Here is a 20,880-nt window from a genome sequence, read left to right as displayed (position 1 = left end):
ATTGCTGCTAAGACAACTTGGAAAAAAATCCTTCAAGATTTCCTTACCTGAGCCACAGTTTCATAAGCCAGATAGGCTAAAATCTCCATAGCAATTGCATTTGGTTTTATCTCCATGCTGCTACAGTCTAACCAGTCTCGAAACTTTGAAGCTTTCTTGGCTGCCAATTTAAAATGGAGAATAAATTGAACAGTATTATTATACTGATGCTTATTTCAATGCTTAATACACACCACTTCTCATAAAGCAGTTTGCCATAACCAAATACTGAAAGCATGACAGAGAAATACAGGTTAAATATACACAGTAGGAAAGAGGCAAATAGCACAACAATATTACCAACACAAAATGTAAACAAGAAAAACAGGAAAAGAAAGGGTAGGAAGAAACAGATTAGTGAAGACAAAAGGTAGTTAAGCAATTTTAGGAAGGCCTGGGCAAAAGGTCATGTTTTTAGGGACACTTTAAACTCAGGAAAAGATTGCAAATGGAAGGTGCTACACATTAGAGAATGACACGGTGACGGTTTACCCGCGGCCACCGCATTTAAGCCGCGGGTCACCGCCGAAAACGGGGAAGAAAACTAGCAGTCGCTGCGGTGACGGGGACAAGGCCATTCACCGACCGCGGAAACGGTGAACAGGTTTGTCCCCGCGGGCCAATGTACCCCCTTCTAGGAACCGCTATTTACCTGTGTTTCACCGTGCTCCTCATTTGTCAGATCAACCCTTCCTGCCAATCGCAGCAGAAGGGTACCCAACCCCTCCTGCCGGTCCTCCCAATGGCCTCCCCTAAGATCGCCGGCAGGAGGGTACCCAACCCCTCCTGCTGGACCCCCCCCCAACGAACCCTCCCACCCCGGAACCCCCTTAGTCTTACTTTCCAAGTTGGACCGGACAGCTCCTCGCTCGTCTGGCCAGCAGGCCTGCCTCCGTCCAAATGAGGTGGGCCCGCCCCTCCCCTCCCCTGCCTCCCAATGGCCTCCCCTAAGATCGCCGGCAGGAGGGTACCCAACCCCTCCTGCTGGACCCCCCCAACGAACCCTCCCACCCCGGAACCCCCTTAGTCTTACTTTCCAAGTTGGACCGGACAGCTCCTCGCTCGTCTGGCCAGCAGGCCTGCCTCCGTCCAAATGAGGCGGGCCCGCCCCTCCCCTCCCCTGCCTAACCCACAGGATCCTAGGGCCTGATTGGCCCAAGCACCTAAGGCCCCTCCTATAGCGGGAGTGGCTTTAGGTGCCTAGACCCATCAGGCCCTAGGATCCTGTGGGTTGGGCAGGGTAGGGGCGGGCCCGCCTCATTTGGACGGAGGCAAGCCTGCTGGCCATACGTGTGAGGAGCCGTCCGGTCCAACTTGGAAAGTAAGACTAAGGCGGTTCCGGGGTGGGAGGGTTCGTTGGGGGGGGGTCCAGCAGGAGGGGTTGGGTACCCTCCTGCCGGCGATCTTAGGGGAGGCCATTGGGAGGACCGGCAGGAGGGGTTGGGTACCCTTCTGCTGCGATTGTCGGGAGGGCCGTTGGGGGGTCTACAGGAGGGGTTGGGTGCCCTCCTGCCGTGATCGCTGGGGGGAGGGGAGACTTGCAGCCGTAGCCGCGGTCACTATGCTAATCACGGCAGCATTTAAAGTACATGTCGTGTTTGTTTTTGCATTGCTAGCCCCAGGGGTGGTGGAAGATTAGTGATTGAAAAACTGTATGAAAAATAACTATTTTAAATTTAGTGATCAAAATGTGTCAGTTTTGAGAATTTTTATTAATTAATTTTTTCTCTGCGTGTTTTGTTTTTGTATAGTTATTAACTAATATTTAACTAAGTTTTAAAGTTTTAAAGTTTTAAAGAATGTTTCCTTTATACGTAAATAAAGAAAAGTGAATGGGATTGCAGTGGCGGTGACGGGGCGGTGAATGGGGTGGCAGTGGCGGTGACGGGGCGGTGAAGAGGATGGTGAGACGGGGACGGGGCGGTGACGGGGATGGTGAGACGGGGACGGGGCGGTGACGGGGATGGTGAGACGGGGACGGGGCGGTGACGGGGACCAATTTTTTCACCGTGTCATTCTCTACTACACATTACAAACCACATTTTGTGAGAAATCGCGCTTAATTGGTGCCAAGGACCACCTAATATTACAAAATTTAATTTGCATGTTGGTTTACTGAATCTGCAATCACTTCATCATTGAAATTTTAGGTCACATTTTTGTTTAATTACAAAAATAACAACAGAAAGGTTACAAGGATAGTGCCGCCTGAGCACAGATAATTGCCAGTCAGATATGTCACTGCAAAATCAACTGTCCTTCCTTCCTCCCTCCACTCGCACTAAAGATACTTTTGCTAGTGGGTATGCTGAAGCCCCACCAGTCAGTTCCTGAGGCGCTACTCTCCTCCTAGCATAAGAACATAAGAATAGCCTTACTGAGTCAGACCAATGGTCCATCAAGCCCAGTAGCCCATTCTCAAGGTGGCCAATCCAGGTCCCTAGTACCTAGCCAAAACCCAAGGAGTAGCAACATTCCACGCTACTGATCCAGGGCAAGCAGTAGCTTTCTCAATAACAGATCACAGACTTTTCCTCTAGGAAATTGTCCAAACCTTAATGTAGAAGTTGTTGACGTTCCTCCAGCCACCGCCAAGACTTCCTGTGAATGCTTTGAGCATGCATAAGAACTACCGACAGTGGCTGGAGGCATGCCACTGACTTCTACATTAAAGAAGCAGCACCAGGAGGACAATATTGCCTTGCGAACTAACTGGCGGGGCTTCAGCATCCCCGCCAGCAATTTAAATTGGTGCTATAGTTCTAGAGAAGGCCTAAGCTCAAATTGGGGGAGCCCAAGCCTCCAAGGCCCCCTTGTGTCTATGCCACAGGTCAGAACTATTCATGGGATGAGCTGAAGACTGACTCAAATATAAATCTACATACAGGAAATGACTTTTTCCTGTCTTCCAGCACAAAATCCTAATCACTATGTTTTATGCATGTTTTTTCAGATGTGCTGAAATAGTTACTTGAAACTGTGACTATAATTTAAATCCTTAGTGAATTAACCTCTAAATATGATTTATTTATATCATTGGATCCAGGTTCAGAAGTTCTTAATTTTTTTTAATTTTTTTATTTTTTGTAAACTGAAGATTTACATTTGAGTTAGGGCTTGATTATAATTTTTAGGTTTATAAATGGCATTGTCACAAGCCTCTCATTTGCTCAAATCACCCTATCTGAAGTACCATTTACTTAATGTTTCACAGATGTACAATGCAAAATTTCAACCGAGTGTGCAGACTGCACTAAATTAGAAAAAAAATGGGATCAGAGAACGTGTTTTCTTACATTTACTGGCATTTACAGAACTTGTTATTTATGATTCATTTTATTTGCAGTTTATGATTTAATAATGAAATATTCATTCAACTGAAATGAGTCTTTATTTTCGATAACTTACTTGCACGTCATTTAAAGATACCATTGTGTTTAATCTTTTATTGTAGGGTCATGTGCTGTTTTGTAATGAATCTTTAATCACATTCAGGCTCTCTCCTTTTCTATGACCTTTGCCTTAGTCATCCTCTAACTGTTGCTGTAGGGATGTCTTGATACATAACTAACTCCATTCATTTACTGCCCATTATAGTTGTGTACTACAAATGCCTGTATTAGATTAGTGCTGGTAAAGCCCTAAATCTGTTATATTATTACTACTAGAATGGCACGTGCTGATGAATTTGGACAATGTTAAAGATAAAAAGCATAGTAGGGGGTTACAATTTAAAATAGAAAAGACTCTTCCATTTTATGTGTGGTGCGTGCATGCATATAAAATTGAGAATGAAAACTGACTACCATTAGCTAATTTTAGAAGGCTTAAATAATCAGTCATGCAACTATACTTTGCCAATCTCTCTACTGTGCATAACAGTAATGCAGAAAACATGTTGTGGAAAACCATGTAGTCTGAAACATGAGCAGTTTGCAACCCACTGAAAAAACGCAGCAATGCACTGGCAAGTGCAAAGATCTGATAAATGGCACTGTGAAATATGTATTTACTGCACTTATGGTAATGAGAAAAAAAATAAATTCTTAGCAGGGTATTCTTAGTTACCTTACTCCCCCCCCCCCCCACCTTTGTGATTTTGTGGGCCCAAATAATTTATTCGGTTTCTTTAAAATTCCAAAATGAATAAAATCTTCTCTGCATGGCACCATTTTATTTTCACAGTCTTTGTAGGGTGATCAATGCCAATACAGACATGCAAATTTAGGAGCTGTAATGATCAGGTTTTCACTCAGAAAATGCAACATTTGTGAATAAAATGTAAAAAAAATGATTTAATGACATTTCCTCACATGTCAACATTGTACTTCTTTGAAGGCACACTTCTCTCTTAACAAGGAGATCCCAAGGAAATAAAGGGCCAATTCTATAAGTGATTTGTTTAGGTGTCCCAATAACACATGGTGACAGTCTATTCCAGTGGATCCCAACCCTTTACTGGAGGGCCCCCAGGCCAGTCGGGTTTTCAGGATAGCCGTAATGAATCTGCATGGAGCAGATTTGCATGTCTGGCACCTCCATTATATGCAGATCTCTCTCATGCATATTTATTAGGGCTATCCTGAAAAACCGAATGGCCTGGGGGTCCTCCAGGACAGAGTTGGGAAGTGGGAACCACTGGCCTATTCCATCGTGGCAGCTGAGCAGATCATTCCTAAAGTGTAATCTGGTATTTACATGTCTAACATTTATATCCCAAGAACCGGCATAACTGAGGGCACCTTAATGCGGTAGCAACATGTATAACAAAGATTCTGTAAGTTATTTGCACAAGTAGGAATCCAACCTGTTTCCCACCCATGCTCCATCCCGTGTACGTCCCTCCATTAATTTTCATGCCATTACAGAATGGCATATGTGTACACATGAGAATGTCACCGTTAGTTATTCTGAACATTTAGGTATATAACTTGTGTGTAAATGTAAAGGCTCCTTTTACAAAGCCACGCTAGGGCCTTAAAGCGCGGCATAGCGCACGCTAGATTGCCGCACGCGTTAGCCGCTACCGCCTCCTTTTGAGCAGGCGGTAGATTTCCGGCTAGCACGCACTAATTCGGTGCGTGCGATAAAACTGCTAGCACGGCTTTGTAAAAGGACTCCTAAGTGTCCTGTTGTAGAATTGCCCTTTAAGAGACTGATAAGGATATGCTTAAGATTTGGTGAACACTTTATAAAATATGATATCTGATAGCATAAAAATATTACATTTTATTTTTTAATATGAAAAATGAATACAATTCAATACTTAAAAAAGAAATATAAGTCCAGTAGGATCACAAGTATGGCAATACAGGATATGAAGGACCCTTCACCTTAATAAAAATGCAATGAATAATAGCTTGTCTCGGCGTTTGAGGTATCATCTTTACACACTTGTTGGAGAATACTTACAAAAACCCAGTTGTCGGCTTTCATAGAATTCTGCATATTGCGCTGAGTCCATCATTCTAGTTTGTTTTTCTGCTCTCTGAAATAGGAAAAAAGGTGTAAATCAGAGGGTAATGTAATGGCTTTTTTATAATCCTCAGAAATACAGCAGAATCCCAATTAACCGGTATTCAAGCAACTGGCACTCATACCAAACTGTTAAAAAAATTTTTTTTTTAAAAAATACTCCCCCCCCCAAAAAAAAATTGTCCCTGAAGCAGCAGCAGTGGTCCTGAGCCATGAACCCCCCTCCAGCCTCGAAGCAGCAGCAGCATTCCTGAGCCATAAACCCCTCCCTCCCCCCCAGACCTCCATCCAACCTTGAAACAGCGGCAATGGTCCTGAGCCGCAAACACCCCTCCATCTAGCCCTAAAGCAGCAGTAGTGGTTCTGAGCAGCGAGCCCCCCTCCCTCCAGCTCTGAAGCAGCAGCAGCAGCAGCAGCAGTCCTGTGCCACAAATCCTCCCTCCCTTAAAGAAGTAGCAGTGGCAGCCAGCCAGTAGAGGCAGCGCTGAAAACAGGCTGCTTGCAGCCAGCCCTGGCAGGGCCTTTCCTCTGATGCATCACTTCTGACATGGCAGAGGAAAGGCCCTGCCAAGGCTGGTTACGAGAAGCCTGTTTTCAGCTCTCCCTCTGCTGACTGGCTGCCACTGCTGCCTCAGTAAGTGAGGGGGGTCCAGAAGGGCAGACTTGCAGATGGGGGGGGGGTGGGGGAGGTGGGCCACATGTGTTTTGAGGGAGGGTCCAGTAGGGTGCAGGGGAGGGGAGATGGATAGATGCTGGACCCATAAGTGGGGGAAGAAGGGGGGGAGAGAAAGTGCCTCAGAAAGAAGGGAAGAACAGATGCTAGACCAACAAGTGAGGGTGGGGATGATAGAGTGAAATGGGAAGGGAGACAAAATTATTTGTACAGTAACTCTCAAGCAACCAGTAATTACAGTTATCTGTCATCCACCAATTCCCATGGTTGCCGGAAAAACTGAGAGTTTATTGTATATGTAATAAGAACATAAGAACATAAGCAGTGCCTCCGCCGGATCAGACCACAGGTCCATCCTGCCCAGCGGTCCGCTCCCGCGGCGGCCCAACAGGTCACGACCTGTCTGAATCACCAGACGGGGCTCCCTTGCCACCTTGGTTTCTCATTTGAAGTCCTATTATCCCATCGAAGTCCTAACCCCCCGGTCTTGCACATGCATGACCTGGTTGGCTTTCTATACTTATTACCTGGTTAGCCTTCTATACTTGTATTACATCCCAGCACCTCTCTCAGTATCCCACGATCCCTTTATCCCTCAGGAATCCGTCCAAACTCTGTTTGAATCCCTGTACCGTACTCTGCCTGACCACTTCCTCCGGTAGCGCATTCCAAGTGTCAACGACCCTTTGGTAATGTTACAAAGCTTTTCTTTACACATAAAGCACATAAGTCTAACAATCACCCCGTCCACAAACTGGAACCCCTCTGCTTGGCATGGATAAAAGCATGCTCAGAATAGCATCTCATGTATACCTGTACTTTTAACTGTGCTTAAAAGAAGCCATATCTGTGCATAAACACCTGCCCTTCATGACAGATTATTTAATTACATGTGGCCTATCTGAAAGTTCCAAAAATGCACCCATTTTATGCTTATTTCATAAAGGCAGTCTAGGAAGTAAGACCTATCTGCTTTATAAAATAGTCTCCTACAATGCCCCCAGGTATCAATATGAGTATATATTCTATAAGGGCAATGATATAGCTGGGCATGACATAAAAATTGCCATACTGGGACAGTCCAAAGGTCCATCAAACCAATTATCCTGTTTTCAACAGTGGCCAACCCAGATCCCAAGTATCTAGCTAGCTCCCAAGTAATAAAATATTTTATACTGCTTATCCTAGGAATAAACGGTGGATTTCCCCAAGCCAGCTCAAAATGGCCTATGGACTTCCCTTTTAGGAATTTAGTCAAACCTTTTTTAAACCCTGCTAACCTTCTGATTTCACCACATTCTCCAGCAACGAATTCCAGAGTCTAATTACACATTGTGTGTTGAAATTTTTTTCTCCGGATTGTTTAAAATCTACTACTTAGTAGCTTAATCGCATGACTCCTAGTCCTAGTATTTTTGGAAAGAATAAACAATTGATTCACATCTACCCTTTCCACTCTACTCAGTATTTTTATAGAGCCATCTCTTCTCCAAGCTATAAAGCCCTTGACACTTTAGCCTTTCCTCATAGGGAAGTTGTCTTGTCCCTTTTATCATTTTTGTTGCCCTTCTCCGTACCTTTTCTAATGTCGCTATATCTTTTCTTAGATATGGTGACCAGAATTGCACACATTATTCGAGGTACGGCCGTACCATAGAGTAATACAAGCGCATTATAACATTTTCATCTTTGTTTCCTATTCATTTCCTGATAATTCCTAACATTCTATTTGCTTTCTTAGCTGATGCTGCCCCTTGAGCTGAGAATTTCAATGTATCCTCAACAAAGACATCTAGATCCTTTCCCTGGGCATTTGCTCTTAATATAGAATCTTGCATCATGTTACACAAATACAGGATGTCCGGGGTGGTACTTGGAGAGACCCCCCAGGAAAGAGACTTGGGAGTACTGGTCGACAAGTCGATGAAGCCATCCGTGTAAAGCATGGCGGCGGCGAAGAGGGCGAACAGAATGCTAGGAATGATTAAGAAGGGGATCACGAACAGATTGGAGAAGGTTATCATGCCTCTGTACCAGGCCATGGTACACCCTCACCTGGAATACTGCGTCCAGCACTGGTCGCAGTACATGAAGAAGGACACGATACTACTCGAAAGGGTCCAGAGAATAGCGACTAAAATGGTTAAGGGGCTGGAGGAGTTGACGTACAGCGAGAGATTAGAGAAACTGGGCCTCTTCTCCCTCAAAAAGAGGAGACTGAGAGGGGACATGATACAAACATTCAAGATACTGAAGGGAATAGACTTAGTAGATAAAAACAGATTATTCACCTTTTCCTAGGTAGGAATAACGAGAGGGCACTCTCTAAAGTTAAAAGGGGATAGATTCCGTACAAATGTAAGGAAGTTCTTCTTCACCCAGAGAGTGGTGGAAAACTGGAACGCTCTTCTGGAGGTTGTTATAGGGGAAAACACCCTCCAGGGATTCAAGACAAGGTTGGACAAGTTCCTACTGAACCATAACATACGCAGGTAGGGTTGATCTCAGTTAGGGCTCTGGTTTTTGACCTGGGGGCTGCTGTGGGAGTGGACTGCTGGGCGCGATGCACCACTGGTCTGAACCAGCAGCGACAGTTCTTATGTTCTTAGGGTTGGGAGTTTATCTTGCTGGTAGTCTATGGCCCCAATCAGAAGGACGCAGTATGTTTCCACTGCTTACTATCTTTGCGTATCAGAACAAGACCATAATAGTGGTTGGTGATATGAACTTAGTAATGGACCCTTCTATGGACAGATTGCAAGGAACATCTTTTGGGGGTTGCTCCTTTTCTCATGTTTTATCATCCTTTATCTCTAAATTACAGTTGACAGACACTTGGAGATCTCTCCATCTGCTTAGATGAGACTATACACACATCTCTAGGGCTTACAGCTCTTACTCCCATTTATATTATATTTTTACTAGTCTTTAAGCCCGTTACATTAACGGGTGCTAGAATATATGTTTGTCTGTCTTTCTTTATTTCTGTCTCTCTCTGCCGCTGTCTTTCTTTCTTTCTTTCTGTCTCTCTCCCTGCCCCTGTCTCTTTTTTCTTTCCTTTCTGTCTCCCTCCCTCCCACTATCTGTCTTTCTTTCTCTCCCACTTCTTTCCAACATCTGCTCCCCCTGTCCCTCAGACTTCCATTCAGCGGCTGTCCCTCCTCTCCCCCACACTTCCATACAGTGTCTGTCTCCCTCTCTCACCCCTTTTATCTACTGTTCATCCTCTTGTTTTCCCCTTCCATTCACTGCCCTCTCTTCTCTTTCCATCCAGTGTCCGCCTTCTCTCTCTCTCTGTTCCATATGGCATCTCCTCCTTCCTTTCCCCCTTCCTTTTCACTTCGTGTGGCATACCTTCCTCCTTCCCTGCATGCCCTGCCATGTCTTCTTCCCTCTAAGCCATTCTCTCCCCCTCTGCTCTCTTTCCTCCTTGAACTTCATTGGGCAGCAGCAGCATTCATAATTTATTGTTGTTGGCAGGCTTCAGGTCTTCCTCTCTGGCCGGTCCTGTCTTCATGAAAACAGGAAATAGGCAGGACCCGCCAGAGAGTAAGGCCTGAAGTCGGCAACAGCAGCAAATTTTAAATGCTGCTGCTGCCCGAAGAAGCCAGGCCTTAACAACAAAGCTCCCTCCAGCGTTGGCAGCCGCGAGAGCGAGGTAGGGATACCGCTGGACTTACAGGTTTAAAAAAAAAACAAAAAAAAAAAACTTATCAACGATGGCGGCGGTGCTGGGGGGAGGGGGGGTTTGAAAAGCCATTGGCCGTGAAGTATGCCACCTGCATACTTCATGGCCGACGGCTTTTCCGGACTTTAAAAACTTAGCAACGATGGTGGCAGTGCTGGGGAGGGTTTGAAAAGGTGCCGCGGCTCCTCTGTCGATCCCCGTCTGACATTCACAACAGCAGTTTAAGTCCGAGGTAGGGTGAGAGGAGCCGACACGGAGAGCAGGAAGTCCAGCGCTAGCGGCGAGTGGTAGATGCTGGAAACTTAAGTAAGGCTGGGGACTCGCGCATGCGCACTCCTGCAAAGCCACGGACCTACATCTCACGGAACAGGGATTACAGAAGCACGCAGTTGAGTGCGCATGCGTGGCTAGCATTTTATTATTTTAGATTAGCATAGCTTCTTTTGCAGTAGTGTCATCGGCAGCTATTGGCCCCGAGGTTTCCGATCATTGTATGGCCTGGATTGATGTAGAATTTCACCCTGATGGCTAATAATAATATTTCTGGGGTTGCGGATTCCTTACTCCAGGTTAAGGTCTTGCCTTAAGCTGATGATCTGCTGCTGCTATTGATATCTCCTGAGCTCTCTTTGCCAGCTCTACTGACTAGTATCCACACTTACAGAGCTCCTTCTAGTTTTTCTCTTAACCTTTCTAAATCTAAGGCGTACCCTTTGTCTCAGGAAGTATGGGAGGGCTGGGGAGGGAACTTTCTGCTACAGTGGAAAGCTTGTTCCTTTAAGTACCTTGGAATAATAATACTGGCTCAATTATTCACTTTATATGAGGTTAATGTGCCTCTGTTATTGTCCGAGACATCTGTAAAACTAGCTTTATGGAAGGCTTATACAGTACATTTAACATGATATTGGCCCCCAAATGGCTTTATGTACAGTAGTTCAAATGCCCCCCTTATTTCTTAAAGTAAAGGATGAGAAAAAAACTGCACTCCCTTTTGCAGTTTTATCTGTGGCAAGGCAAGAGAGCATGTCTCCCTATCACAACTATTCAAACACCTAAGCGATAGAGGGAACTAGGACACTTAAATATTCAATATCTTACTGTAGCCTGTGCTATGCGGCATGTTAATGACTGGTACAGAACCTTTCAGGACTTCTCTGTGACACCTATGGAACTTTCTTTGATGGACCCATGGCACTTTGGCTGCCATCTTCATTGTATGGGCCTTACACCTCCGACGATACTTCAGCTGTCTCGTTTATTGCCCACTGTCTACTTGAAGATGGCTTTGAAAGTGACAAGGATTCTCTACATCTGTGATACCTTATGTTTCTATCTGTGGCAATCATGCCTTTCCTCCTGGACACACCAGTTCTATGTTTCACTGCTGGCAGACACTGGGTATCTGCTACTTGTTTCAGGTGATAACTGAGGAGGGCCATATGAAGTCATTTGTAGACCTTCAAAAGGAGTTTCCTCTCATGCCCAACTATATCTTCTCATATCTACAACTCCGCCACTACATTAAAAGCCTTTCCTGGGAGGACTTGATGGAGGATGCATAGGACAAGTTGGTCACGTTACACCTTGGGAGCTCAGCTTAAAATTCCCTTGAGATTCCATTACAGATACCTACAGGACTCCACCACAGAACTTTATTATACTAAATATGTGTCGGCCTGGATTGAAAATCTGGCTATTCAGCTGATGATAGCGAATTATAAAATGTATGTTTTGGATTATACCTCAGTAACAGAGAATGCATTACACTGGGAGCAACATTATAAATTTGAGTTGCATCTTTTCATTTCTCCTCACAGAGCTATACGTATGGACCTCTCCTCAACTGGAGCATGTCCTAAATGCAACCATTTGCCCGTCACTTTAGGACATATGTTTAGACATGTCCCTTAATACAAGTTTTGTTTTATTTATAACCTGCCTTTCCCAAGGGAGGGTTCTTGAGTGGGCAGACTTGTTGGGCCGTCGGCCCTTTTCTGCCGTCATACTCTATATTTCTATGTTACATAATAAAAAACATAAAATACATATAAAACAAACAATGAAAGTTTCTTAATGCCCATATTTCATCTTGCAAAATAAATGCCTCTTCAGTAATTTCTTAAACGCCCCGAGATCGCTTTGCTTTCTAATGTACAAAGGTAGCCGATTCCATTCCTGGGGGCCCCTACAGGAAAACATAGTTACACGTGAGGTATTCAATCTCAATTCCCTTACAGATGGCGCAACCAAGTCACCATGATGGACAGAGCACAACTTGGATAAAGGGACATAAACTTGAATACTACCCACCAAACTTGCAGGAGCCAAACCACTGAAGCACAAGAAGGCCATCACAAGCAGTCTAAAGTACGGTCTTCCAGCTTCAACCAATATAACTCCACATAATATTCTGTGACATGTTCAGTCCTTTCTAAACAAAAAAAAGTTCTAGCCACCGAGTTTTGAGCCACCTGTAACTCACTCAGCAGGGTTAGTGGTAAACCCATAAGCACAAGATTACAATAGTCCATATATGATAATACCATTGACTACAACATGACCCTAAAGATATTAGCAGGGAAATATGATCAAAGCCTATTGAAGAAAACAATCTGAAAAAAAATCTTGAACATGGCTTTTAAAGGTCAATTTTGAGTCCACCACAACACCTAAGTACCTAACCTCTTCAGATAGTTTTATCAGGGTGTCCCAAAGCTGTAAAGACCCAGGAGATTCTTGTACCTACAATCTCCAAAATAGCATCATTTTCGGCTTCATAAAAGGGGTGTGTGTAATACATTGCAACTCCATCTAAACTACATGCTCAGAAACAGCTACTTAAAGCTTGTATGTATGTGCACACAATCTTAGCATCAAAAGAGAACACCACCAGCTGAGGAAACTTTTTCTGGCTTTTTTTACATCAAGTGCTCTGCCTGATTTAAATACATTTTTTTTGTTATAATTTTACAGTATATTGCTGGGTTATTTTCTGTAGTAGAAGGGGATTCATTTATATTGCTTGTTTTAGGGAACTTGTTCGCTTGCCTGCTCAAGAACTCTTACCACCACTTCAAAAGGGGAGGCAAGTTAATTATTCCCTTTGAAGTTACAGCACTTCTTAAATGTCAGTTCCCTTCCCATCTTCCAAATCTTGCTATATAGACCCACTCATTAATTAGCAAACTGAATTACTGTAGACAGAAGTGTTTGCTAATGGTGGGAGCAAAATACTAAAATTTGAGGTTAAGCCTACAAAAGGAACACAATAGATTTCAAAAATCAAATATATAAAACCCCTTTGCTGATGGCTGTAAACCACTCTATATAATAATAATAATAATAACTTTATTTTTATATACCGCCAACAATCTTGCGACTTCTAGGCGGTACCAAAAACCTGTTAGGAAGCAAGCAGGACTATAAACAGAAAATCAGAATACAAAAGAGGCTAATTTTCTCTTTTCTCTTACAAAGCAGCTGAGAAAAGGTAGAAAACTTTAGTAATTATACTCTTTTCTTTCAACAGGTTCAACAACTCCTAAAACGGAAGTATGGATGGGTTAAGACTGTACCACCAAAGCTCCTGCCTCTGTCCAAACAAAAATGTGATCTAAGATGAAGAATGGGTTCCCCATATGAGATGTGTGGAGGTTTTTCTTTAAAAACCAGCATAGCACAGAAAGACTGGAGGGTGGCCAACGTGACGCCAATTTTTAAAAAGGGTTTCAGAGGTGATCTGGGAAATTATAGACTGGCAAGTCTGATGTCTGTGCTGGGCAAAATGGTAGAGACTATTATAAAGAACAAAATGACAGAACATATATGTAAACATCGATTAATGAGAGAAAGCCAACATGGTTTTAGTCAAGAGAAATCTTGCTTCACCAATCTATTGCATTTCTTTGAAGGGGTGAACAAACATGTGGATAAAGATTAAGTGGTTGATATTGTGTATTTGGATTTTCAAAAGGCATTTGACAAAGTACCTCATGAAAGACTTCTGAGGAAATTAGAAAGTCATAGGATAGGAAGTAATGTTCTTTTATGAATTGAAAACTGGTTGAAAGACAGAAAACAGAGGCAATTTAAATGGCCAATATTCTCAATGGAGAAGGGTAAATAATGGGGTTCACTCCACACACTCTCAAACACAAAGGGACTATAATTATCAAAAATTCCACTCCCCTTAGTGCAAATCCTGTTCTCAAAAAAAGAGATTTCACTTTTTACTCCTTCAAAATTGCATAATTTAAACCTCTTTCTTTGGCTCAACAATGCACTGTGGACTTTAAACTTAGGGCCTCTTCTATTAAACTGCGCTAGCAGTGTCTAGCGTGGGGAGCCGCGCTACTCCCGATGCTCATAGAGTTCCCATGAGCGTCGGGAGCAGAACAGGCCATTCAGCGAGGCTCTCTGCGCTACAAATTGCTAGCGTAGTTTAGAAGAGGGGGTTAATAAAGCCACTACTATACTTCTATTAGGAATCTTGTAAAGGGGGAAAAAAAGCCTCAGACTCGTGCCTGCTGCTAATATTTTAAGCATTCAGGCTACTATTAGAGCTACCTCATCAGCATAAAAAACCCCTCCTCCAAGTATTCCTATTTTCAGTAATAAATATTTTTCAAATGTTTCTATAAATTATATTTATCAATTTCAAATCTCAATAATGATTAAGCTTAGAAATCACTGAATTCTATTCTTTACATCCACGTGCGCTGGGAGCCCTACTCTAAAACTCCTAAAGAACTGCTGTGTCGGGAGTGACCATAAAATCGCTTCCCGCTAGTGTAATTGGACTGCGTCTGGGTTGCGTGCCAGTATGTAATGTTACTAATGCTATTATGATAAACACTTATCTTTCCCAGGGCTATGCTGGATCAGGCAAACGGCTCTTCACACCTTCTCCGAATGTCTCTCATACACATTGCTATTTTTGTAGCAAGTCTGCTCAGCCAAAGCCGACGATAGCCAGCCAGCGTTTCACTAAGCTGCGTCAGGGCTTCCTGAGCTGCGATTGGCATTTAATCTCTGTGCTCACAGGCATTGCGACTTTCAGGCTTTTCCACTGCTTATTCCTAAGATAAGCAGTATAAAATCTGTTTTACTACTTGGGATCTAGCTAGGTATTTGGTACCTAGGTTGGCAATTGTTGGAAACAGGATAATGGGTTTGATAGACCTTCGGTCTGTCCCAGTATAGTGATTCTTATGTTCTTATAAAAGAAGTGAAAGAACTAGGAGGTGGTAAGGTTGAGAAGCATCTGTAACCATGTGAAATACATTAGTGGAATGCTTGTTGATGTATGTATCAAGGATCTCCAGAGGAGGTGAAGAAGAAGCTGTGCTGAAAGAAGAAAACTGCATACAAATCACTATACTCTGCAGAATAGATACCCCAATTTCACCTTTCCTTGGAGTGAAGAGTTAGTATGCTGAAATGCAAATGGAGGAAGTGAAAATATCCCAGGAATAGGAGGGACTGAAGCTCAAGAACCTGAAAGTTGCCATATCATTACATTAGTGATTTTTCATTCCATCATTACCTTGAGGTTCAAGGCGGATTACAGAAGAGGATTTCTGGACATGTCCAGAGGTGTTACAGAGTTGAGTGGGTTGCTTCAGAGGACTGAAATTTCATACGGTTTTAAGTTAGTCTTCATGGATTTCTTGAATAGCAGGGTTTTGATTTCTTTTCTGAAAGTTTTGTAGTCTGGGGTCGTGATTAGTAGACTGGAGAGTTGGTGGTCTAGTTTTGCTGCCTGTGTGGCTAGAAGGCCATCGTACAGCTTTTTTTCCGTTTGATATCTCTGATTGGAGGGTATGTGAATGGTGGCTGGAAGCAAAGGTTGTGCTGGTTGAGGATTCCCTTCTGAGAGGTACAGAGGTATCCATCTGTTGATCAGATATAATATCCTGGATAATGTGCTGTCTGCTAAGTGCCATGATTCAAGATATTATGGAGGTTTACCTATCTCGACAATCTTACTATTACCCAGTGTTGCTCATCTATATTGGCATAAAAGATACTGCTAGGTACCCAGCTGAAAATCCAAAATAATTTCAAGGCTCTGGGAGAAAAGGAGAGCAGACAGGGTATAAGTTTATGTTTATTGGAAGCTTCTATACCGCTACTAATGACTGGGGAGTCAATTCGGAACGGTTTGAATGAGCTTCAGTAATGGTGTTACAATACACGAGCTTCAGTAATGGTGTTACAATAAATGAGTTAAATATATGTATATCTTACCTATTTATACCATCTATATACACATACTATTATTATAGTTTCTGTATATCATATATTCATCTTTTCATGAGTTCACCCTTTCATGTTCCAAGTGGGTAGTAGCCTGCTGTTTCCTCCATGTTGCTATTTCCCCTAATTATTTCTTTATTTGCTAGAGTGTTCTGTGAAGAGTATTGTCTTTATTGAAGTTTGTATCCTGGAGATGAATGCACCACTGCCTAGATTGTTTCGAGAGCATTTTGGGTTTCTAGACTATGGGATGATTTTCCAAGAGCTACAGAGCAGAGATGGTGAATGCCTATTAATGCAAACACATAGGACTAAATTCTATAAACAGCACTATTTTATAAATAACACTCAAAGTTAGGTGCTATTTATAGAAAAGCGTTTATGCCAGGACCCACAATCAACTTTAGACATGAGCATTTACACCAACTAAAACGTGGTATAAATCCTCATGCCTACATTAGCTGCATATCCCTGTTATTCTATAACAGTGTGCATAAATTGGAGCCCCTGACTCTCCCATCTGTACCTCCTTTTTGGGAGTCACCTATAAGATTTACATGCACATTCCAATACCTACATTTAAATGAAAGCCAATTGGAACCCATAATTGATTTTTAGGACTCAATTATCAGTGCTAATTGACTCAAAATTATTTGAGTTGTGTAAGCAAATCATAGCACCATATATGGAATTGGGGGGGGGGGGGGGGACAAAGTGTTTCACAGCAGAATGAGTAACCTGCAGAAGAGGGCTTTAAACCTGAATTATTAGATGCCTCAACAGAGCCCCCAGATAAATACAGCTTTAAGGGATGTAGTTATCAATGTGGGTTACCATTAGATGTGTTATTTTACCACTAACTCATGATGTTTTAGCACAGGTGCCATTATATTCAATGAGACCTAGTTACTAATAACTAAATAGCTCAATAGAAATGAGATAAGGAGATCAGCATTTTGAAAGCTGTGTATACGAATGCCCATAGTATATGAAATAAGATTCAGGATTTAGAGGCTGACTTACATGAGTGGAATATTTATAACAGGCTAAAACTATTCAGGAAGGACATGGTGGGAGGAAAGGGAGGGAGAGTGGTGTTATATGAAAATCTGTTCACACTAATGCGCTAAACAGGCCTTCCTGAAAGGCAGAATTAGTGGATAATGATTTAACTGAATGCATTTACAATTCAGGGGAAGTACTACTAATGGGTGTTTTAAATATGTCATATGTTGGTTGAAGGGTTGTATAGAAGTAGGGAGATCCTGGATTCTCTACCAGGAGAAAACTGTTCTAGCCATACTGCACCTAGTGCTTTTAAAGGGAGAGTGTTTCTGATGTTATAGTATGTGATCATCTGATATCAAGTAATCACCAAATGGTGTGTTTCAATATTAAGACACAGGTGGAGATGGTTTATTCAAAAGAGAACATTCTAGACTTTAAAAAAAAAACCTTAGCAAGATGGGCGCAGTCATGAAGAAATTGAGGAATTGTTAAGCTAGATGGGAACACTGGTGAGAAGTAGAACAGAAGTGGATAAAACTTGGAAAGCAGCAATTTTAAAGATAAATAAAAGAAAGAGAAAAAGGAGGTTGCTTTGGTTCTCAAAAGAGATTAGCCTTCATAAACTAAGGGCTCCTTTTACTAAGGTGCGTTAGGGCCTTAACGCGCGGAATAGCGCATGCTAAATTGCCATGCGCGCTAGACCTTAACACCAGCATTGAGCTGACGTTATTCTAGAAGGGTACCACGCAATTTAGCGCACGGTAATTTCGTGCATGCGCTAAAAACGCTAGCGCACCTTAGTAAAAGGAGCCCTAAAAGAGATCACAGAAAGAGGAAGATAGATGACAAAATTTAGAAAACCTAAGAGAAGTAGGTAAAATAGTAAGAAATGCAAAGATGCACATGGAAAAAAATAGCCAATAAGATAAAATAGATGGAAAAGACTTTTTTTTTTTTAAACTGATGGAAGAAAGTACTAAAGAAGCTCAAGGAAGAAGATGAAGAATATGTAGAAGATGATAAAAGTGGAATTACTTAACAAATATTTATGTTCTGTGCTCACAGATGAAGGGCATGGAGTAGGACTGCATTTTTTTCTGTTGTGTGAAACGATCTGATTATGCATCTCTTCTGTTGTTTCACCTACATTGGCTGCCCATCAACTCTTGGATACAATTTAAAGTTCTTTGCCACACCCATAAGGCTTACTTCAACATGTACACTATACTCTTTGGATGCTCACCATTTGGTGCTTCCTTTGCTCCACTTCACTCTAGTAGAGTCCACCAGGCATGCAGCTTTACTCTTCCTGGCAGCATTATTATGGAACAACTTCTCCGGTCACTAAGAGCAGAACAATCTTTCTCCACATATAAAGCCCTTTGGAAAACCTATATTTTGAAGTTAATTTTAGGCATGTGCTCTGATATACTTCTGTTCATATGTTGCTTTCTGGTTAGCTTCCTCTATTGTATTTTCCTTTGTATCCTTTAGTTAGTATTATTGTTTGATCTTTCTTTTTACTTTAATGGTGTTCCTTTCCTTATTTCTTATGATATTGTATATGTAAATCACATTGACCTGCCAGTCAGATAACACCGTATTATCAAGTATCCATAATAAACATAAATGTAAGAATTAACATATCTGCACTGACATTATTGTTAAAATATGTAGTAAACTATATTACTTCTACATGCATCTCCAGTCACAAACAATGCTGCATACTCATTCTCATTTCTACCTATTGAATAGTGCAACTCTGCTATCAACTGTATCATTAGCAGTTAATACCCTATCTCCATTTGCACCTCTGTCTCATATTGGTATCCAAAAACGAGTTCAATCAATGCAAGTCTTTGGGTTTCTATTTGATGACACTCTAGCATGGATTTAAAAACAAACAAACCCAGCAATGAACTATTGCCTCCTATTTTTCTCGATTTGATCAATTCCAGCTTAAGAGTCTGGAATGCTCCTTAATGCTTGGAAGAAAGCTTTAATTTGACTGCTCTGTAAAAGTCAAACTTAGATGCCTCATAGTTATCTAATTTTCATCTTATAGCTAATCTCATGCCTTGCAAAGTTGGCTGAGAAAGCTGTTCTACAACAATCCTGAGGTTTTAGGAGCAACAAAAATCTTTCATCCCCAAAAGACCAGATAATGGAGGTGGAAGTGAGTAAGCAGGAAGTTCAGTATCACTTTAGAGCTCTGTGCATAAATTTGCACCAGCCTGAAATTTAAATGCATATCCTTATCTTTCCAGAATGTCCATATAGCCACTTAGTAGAGACATACCCTTTTCTACCTAGTGATAAGAGGCAGATGAGAGACACATTAAGAGCTCCTAGACATCACCATCTAAGCCATGAAGACTCCATAAATGCATCTGTGGAGTGTTGTGTGTGTGTGTGTGGGGGGGGGGGGGGGGAATTAGAACTAGAATTTACCATGAGTGGCAGCAGAACACATTGGACCCATACTTTCAAGAATGGGGTATTATAAATCAACTGGACCAGATGGTATTCACCAGAATGCTGATAGAATTGAAAAATGAACTTGCAGAGCTATTGTTAGCTATTAGTAATTTTTATTTAAAAACCAGCATAGTACCGGAAGACTGAAGGGCGGCCAATGTGACACTAATAACATGTCAAAGCAGTTCCTGATTGATGTAGCCTAACTTTAGTACCAGGAAGAGGCAGTTGGAAAATACTGAGAATGATCCCATACCCGATTTTCAGCACCAGCCGTCCCCCTAGCTGCCCTCTCCTGCCTTTGATCCGTTCCTAAACCGCATTTGCGGTTTTTCAAAATTTGCGGGTGTTCCTGGAAAGGAACCCTTGTGAATTTCGGAGGAGTACTTTAATGCCTTTGTATTGCTCTATGGTTCGGCCGCACCTCAAATACTGTATGCAGTTCTAGTCACCATATCTCAAAAAAGAAATAACGGAATTAGAAAAGGTACAGAGAAGGGTGACAAAAATGATAAAAGGGAAGGGACAACTTCCCTATGAGGAAAGGCTAAAGCAGCTAGGGCTCTTCAGCTTGGAGAACAAATGGCTCAGAGGTGATATGATAGAGGTCTATAAAATAATGAGTGGAGTTTAAAGGGTAGATGTGAATCGCTTGTTCACTCTTTCCAAAAATTCTAGGACTAGAGGACAGCTGATGATGCTACTAAGTAATAGATTTAAAACAAACTGGAGAAAATATTTCTTCACACAACGTGTAATTAAACTCTGGAATTCACTGCCAGAGAATACACTGAAACCAGTTAGCTTAGTTTGGTTTAAAAAAGGTTTGGAAATTTCCTAAAAGAGAAGTCCATAGGCCATTATTTTGATTGATTGGGGAAATCCACTGCTTGTTCCTAGGATATGCAGCATCAAATCTATTTTACTACTTGGGATCTAGCTAGGTACTTGGGACCTGGGTTAGCCATTATTGGAAGCAGCATACTGGGCTTGATGGACTTTGGTCTGTCCCCGTATGGCAACTGGGGATGTAGACAGGTAGGTATAGTGGGTTTGGGGGCAGATCACCATAACTTATAAGGCAGTTCTGCTGAGATATTTATCTGGCACCCTTTATGTCCTCTAAGGTGACCCACTGCTCTGTTGCAATGTCTGTCTGGCCAGTCCAAATGATCTTTTCCTGGGCGCTTGGGATGTGGATGAAATTTTGGTCGAAAATGTGGTATAAAGATAGACATCCTGGTGGTCTGGGCATCCC

At 42.2% G+C, this 20,880-nt stretch overlaps 1 protein-coding gene across 3 annotated transcripts in view; it reads right to left on the bottom strand.

Moving 5' to 3' along the window:
* The window catches only part of SUPT3H (SPT3 homolog, SAGA and STAGA complex component), an 827,513-nt gene that overhangs the window by 241,389 nt on the left and 565,244 nt on the right, over positions 1-20,880 (bottom strand). For all 3 annotated transcript variants that reach the window (XM_033937114.1, XM_033937116.1, XM_033937115.1), the window contains exons 7-8: positions 5,452-5,527; positions 48-160 (exon numbers count right to left, since the gene is read on the bottom strand). In XM_033937114.1, coding sequence (XP_033793005.1) covers positions 48-160; positions 5,452-5,527 — 189 coding nt within the window. The remainder of the gene's footprint in view (positions 1-47; positions 161-5,451; positions 5,528-20,880) is intronic.

The sequence above is a fragment of the Geotrypetes seraphini genome, chromosome 3, assembly GCF_902459505.1.
Source record: "Geotrypetes seraphini chromosome 3, aGeoSer1.1, whole genome shotgun sequence".
In the NCBI taxonomy this organism is placed as follows: Eukaryota; Metazoa; Chordata; class Amphibia; order Gymnophiona; family Dermophiidae; genus Geotrypetes; species Geotrypetes seraphini.
The sequence above is the reverse complement of the archived record's forward strand: the minus strand, read 5'-3'. Positions and strand labels throughout refer to the sequence as shown.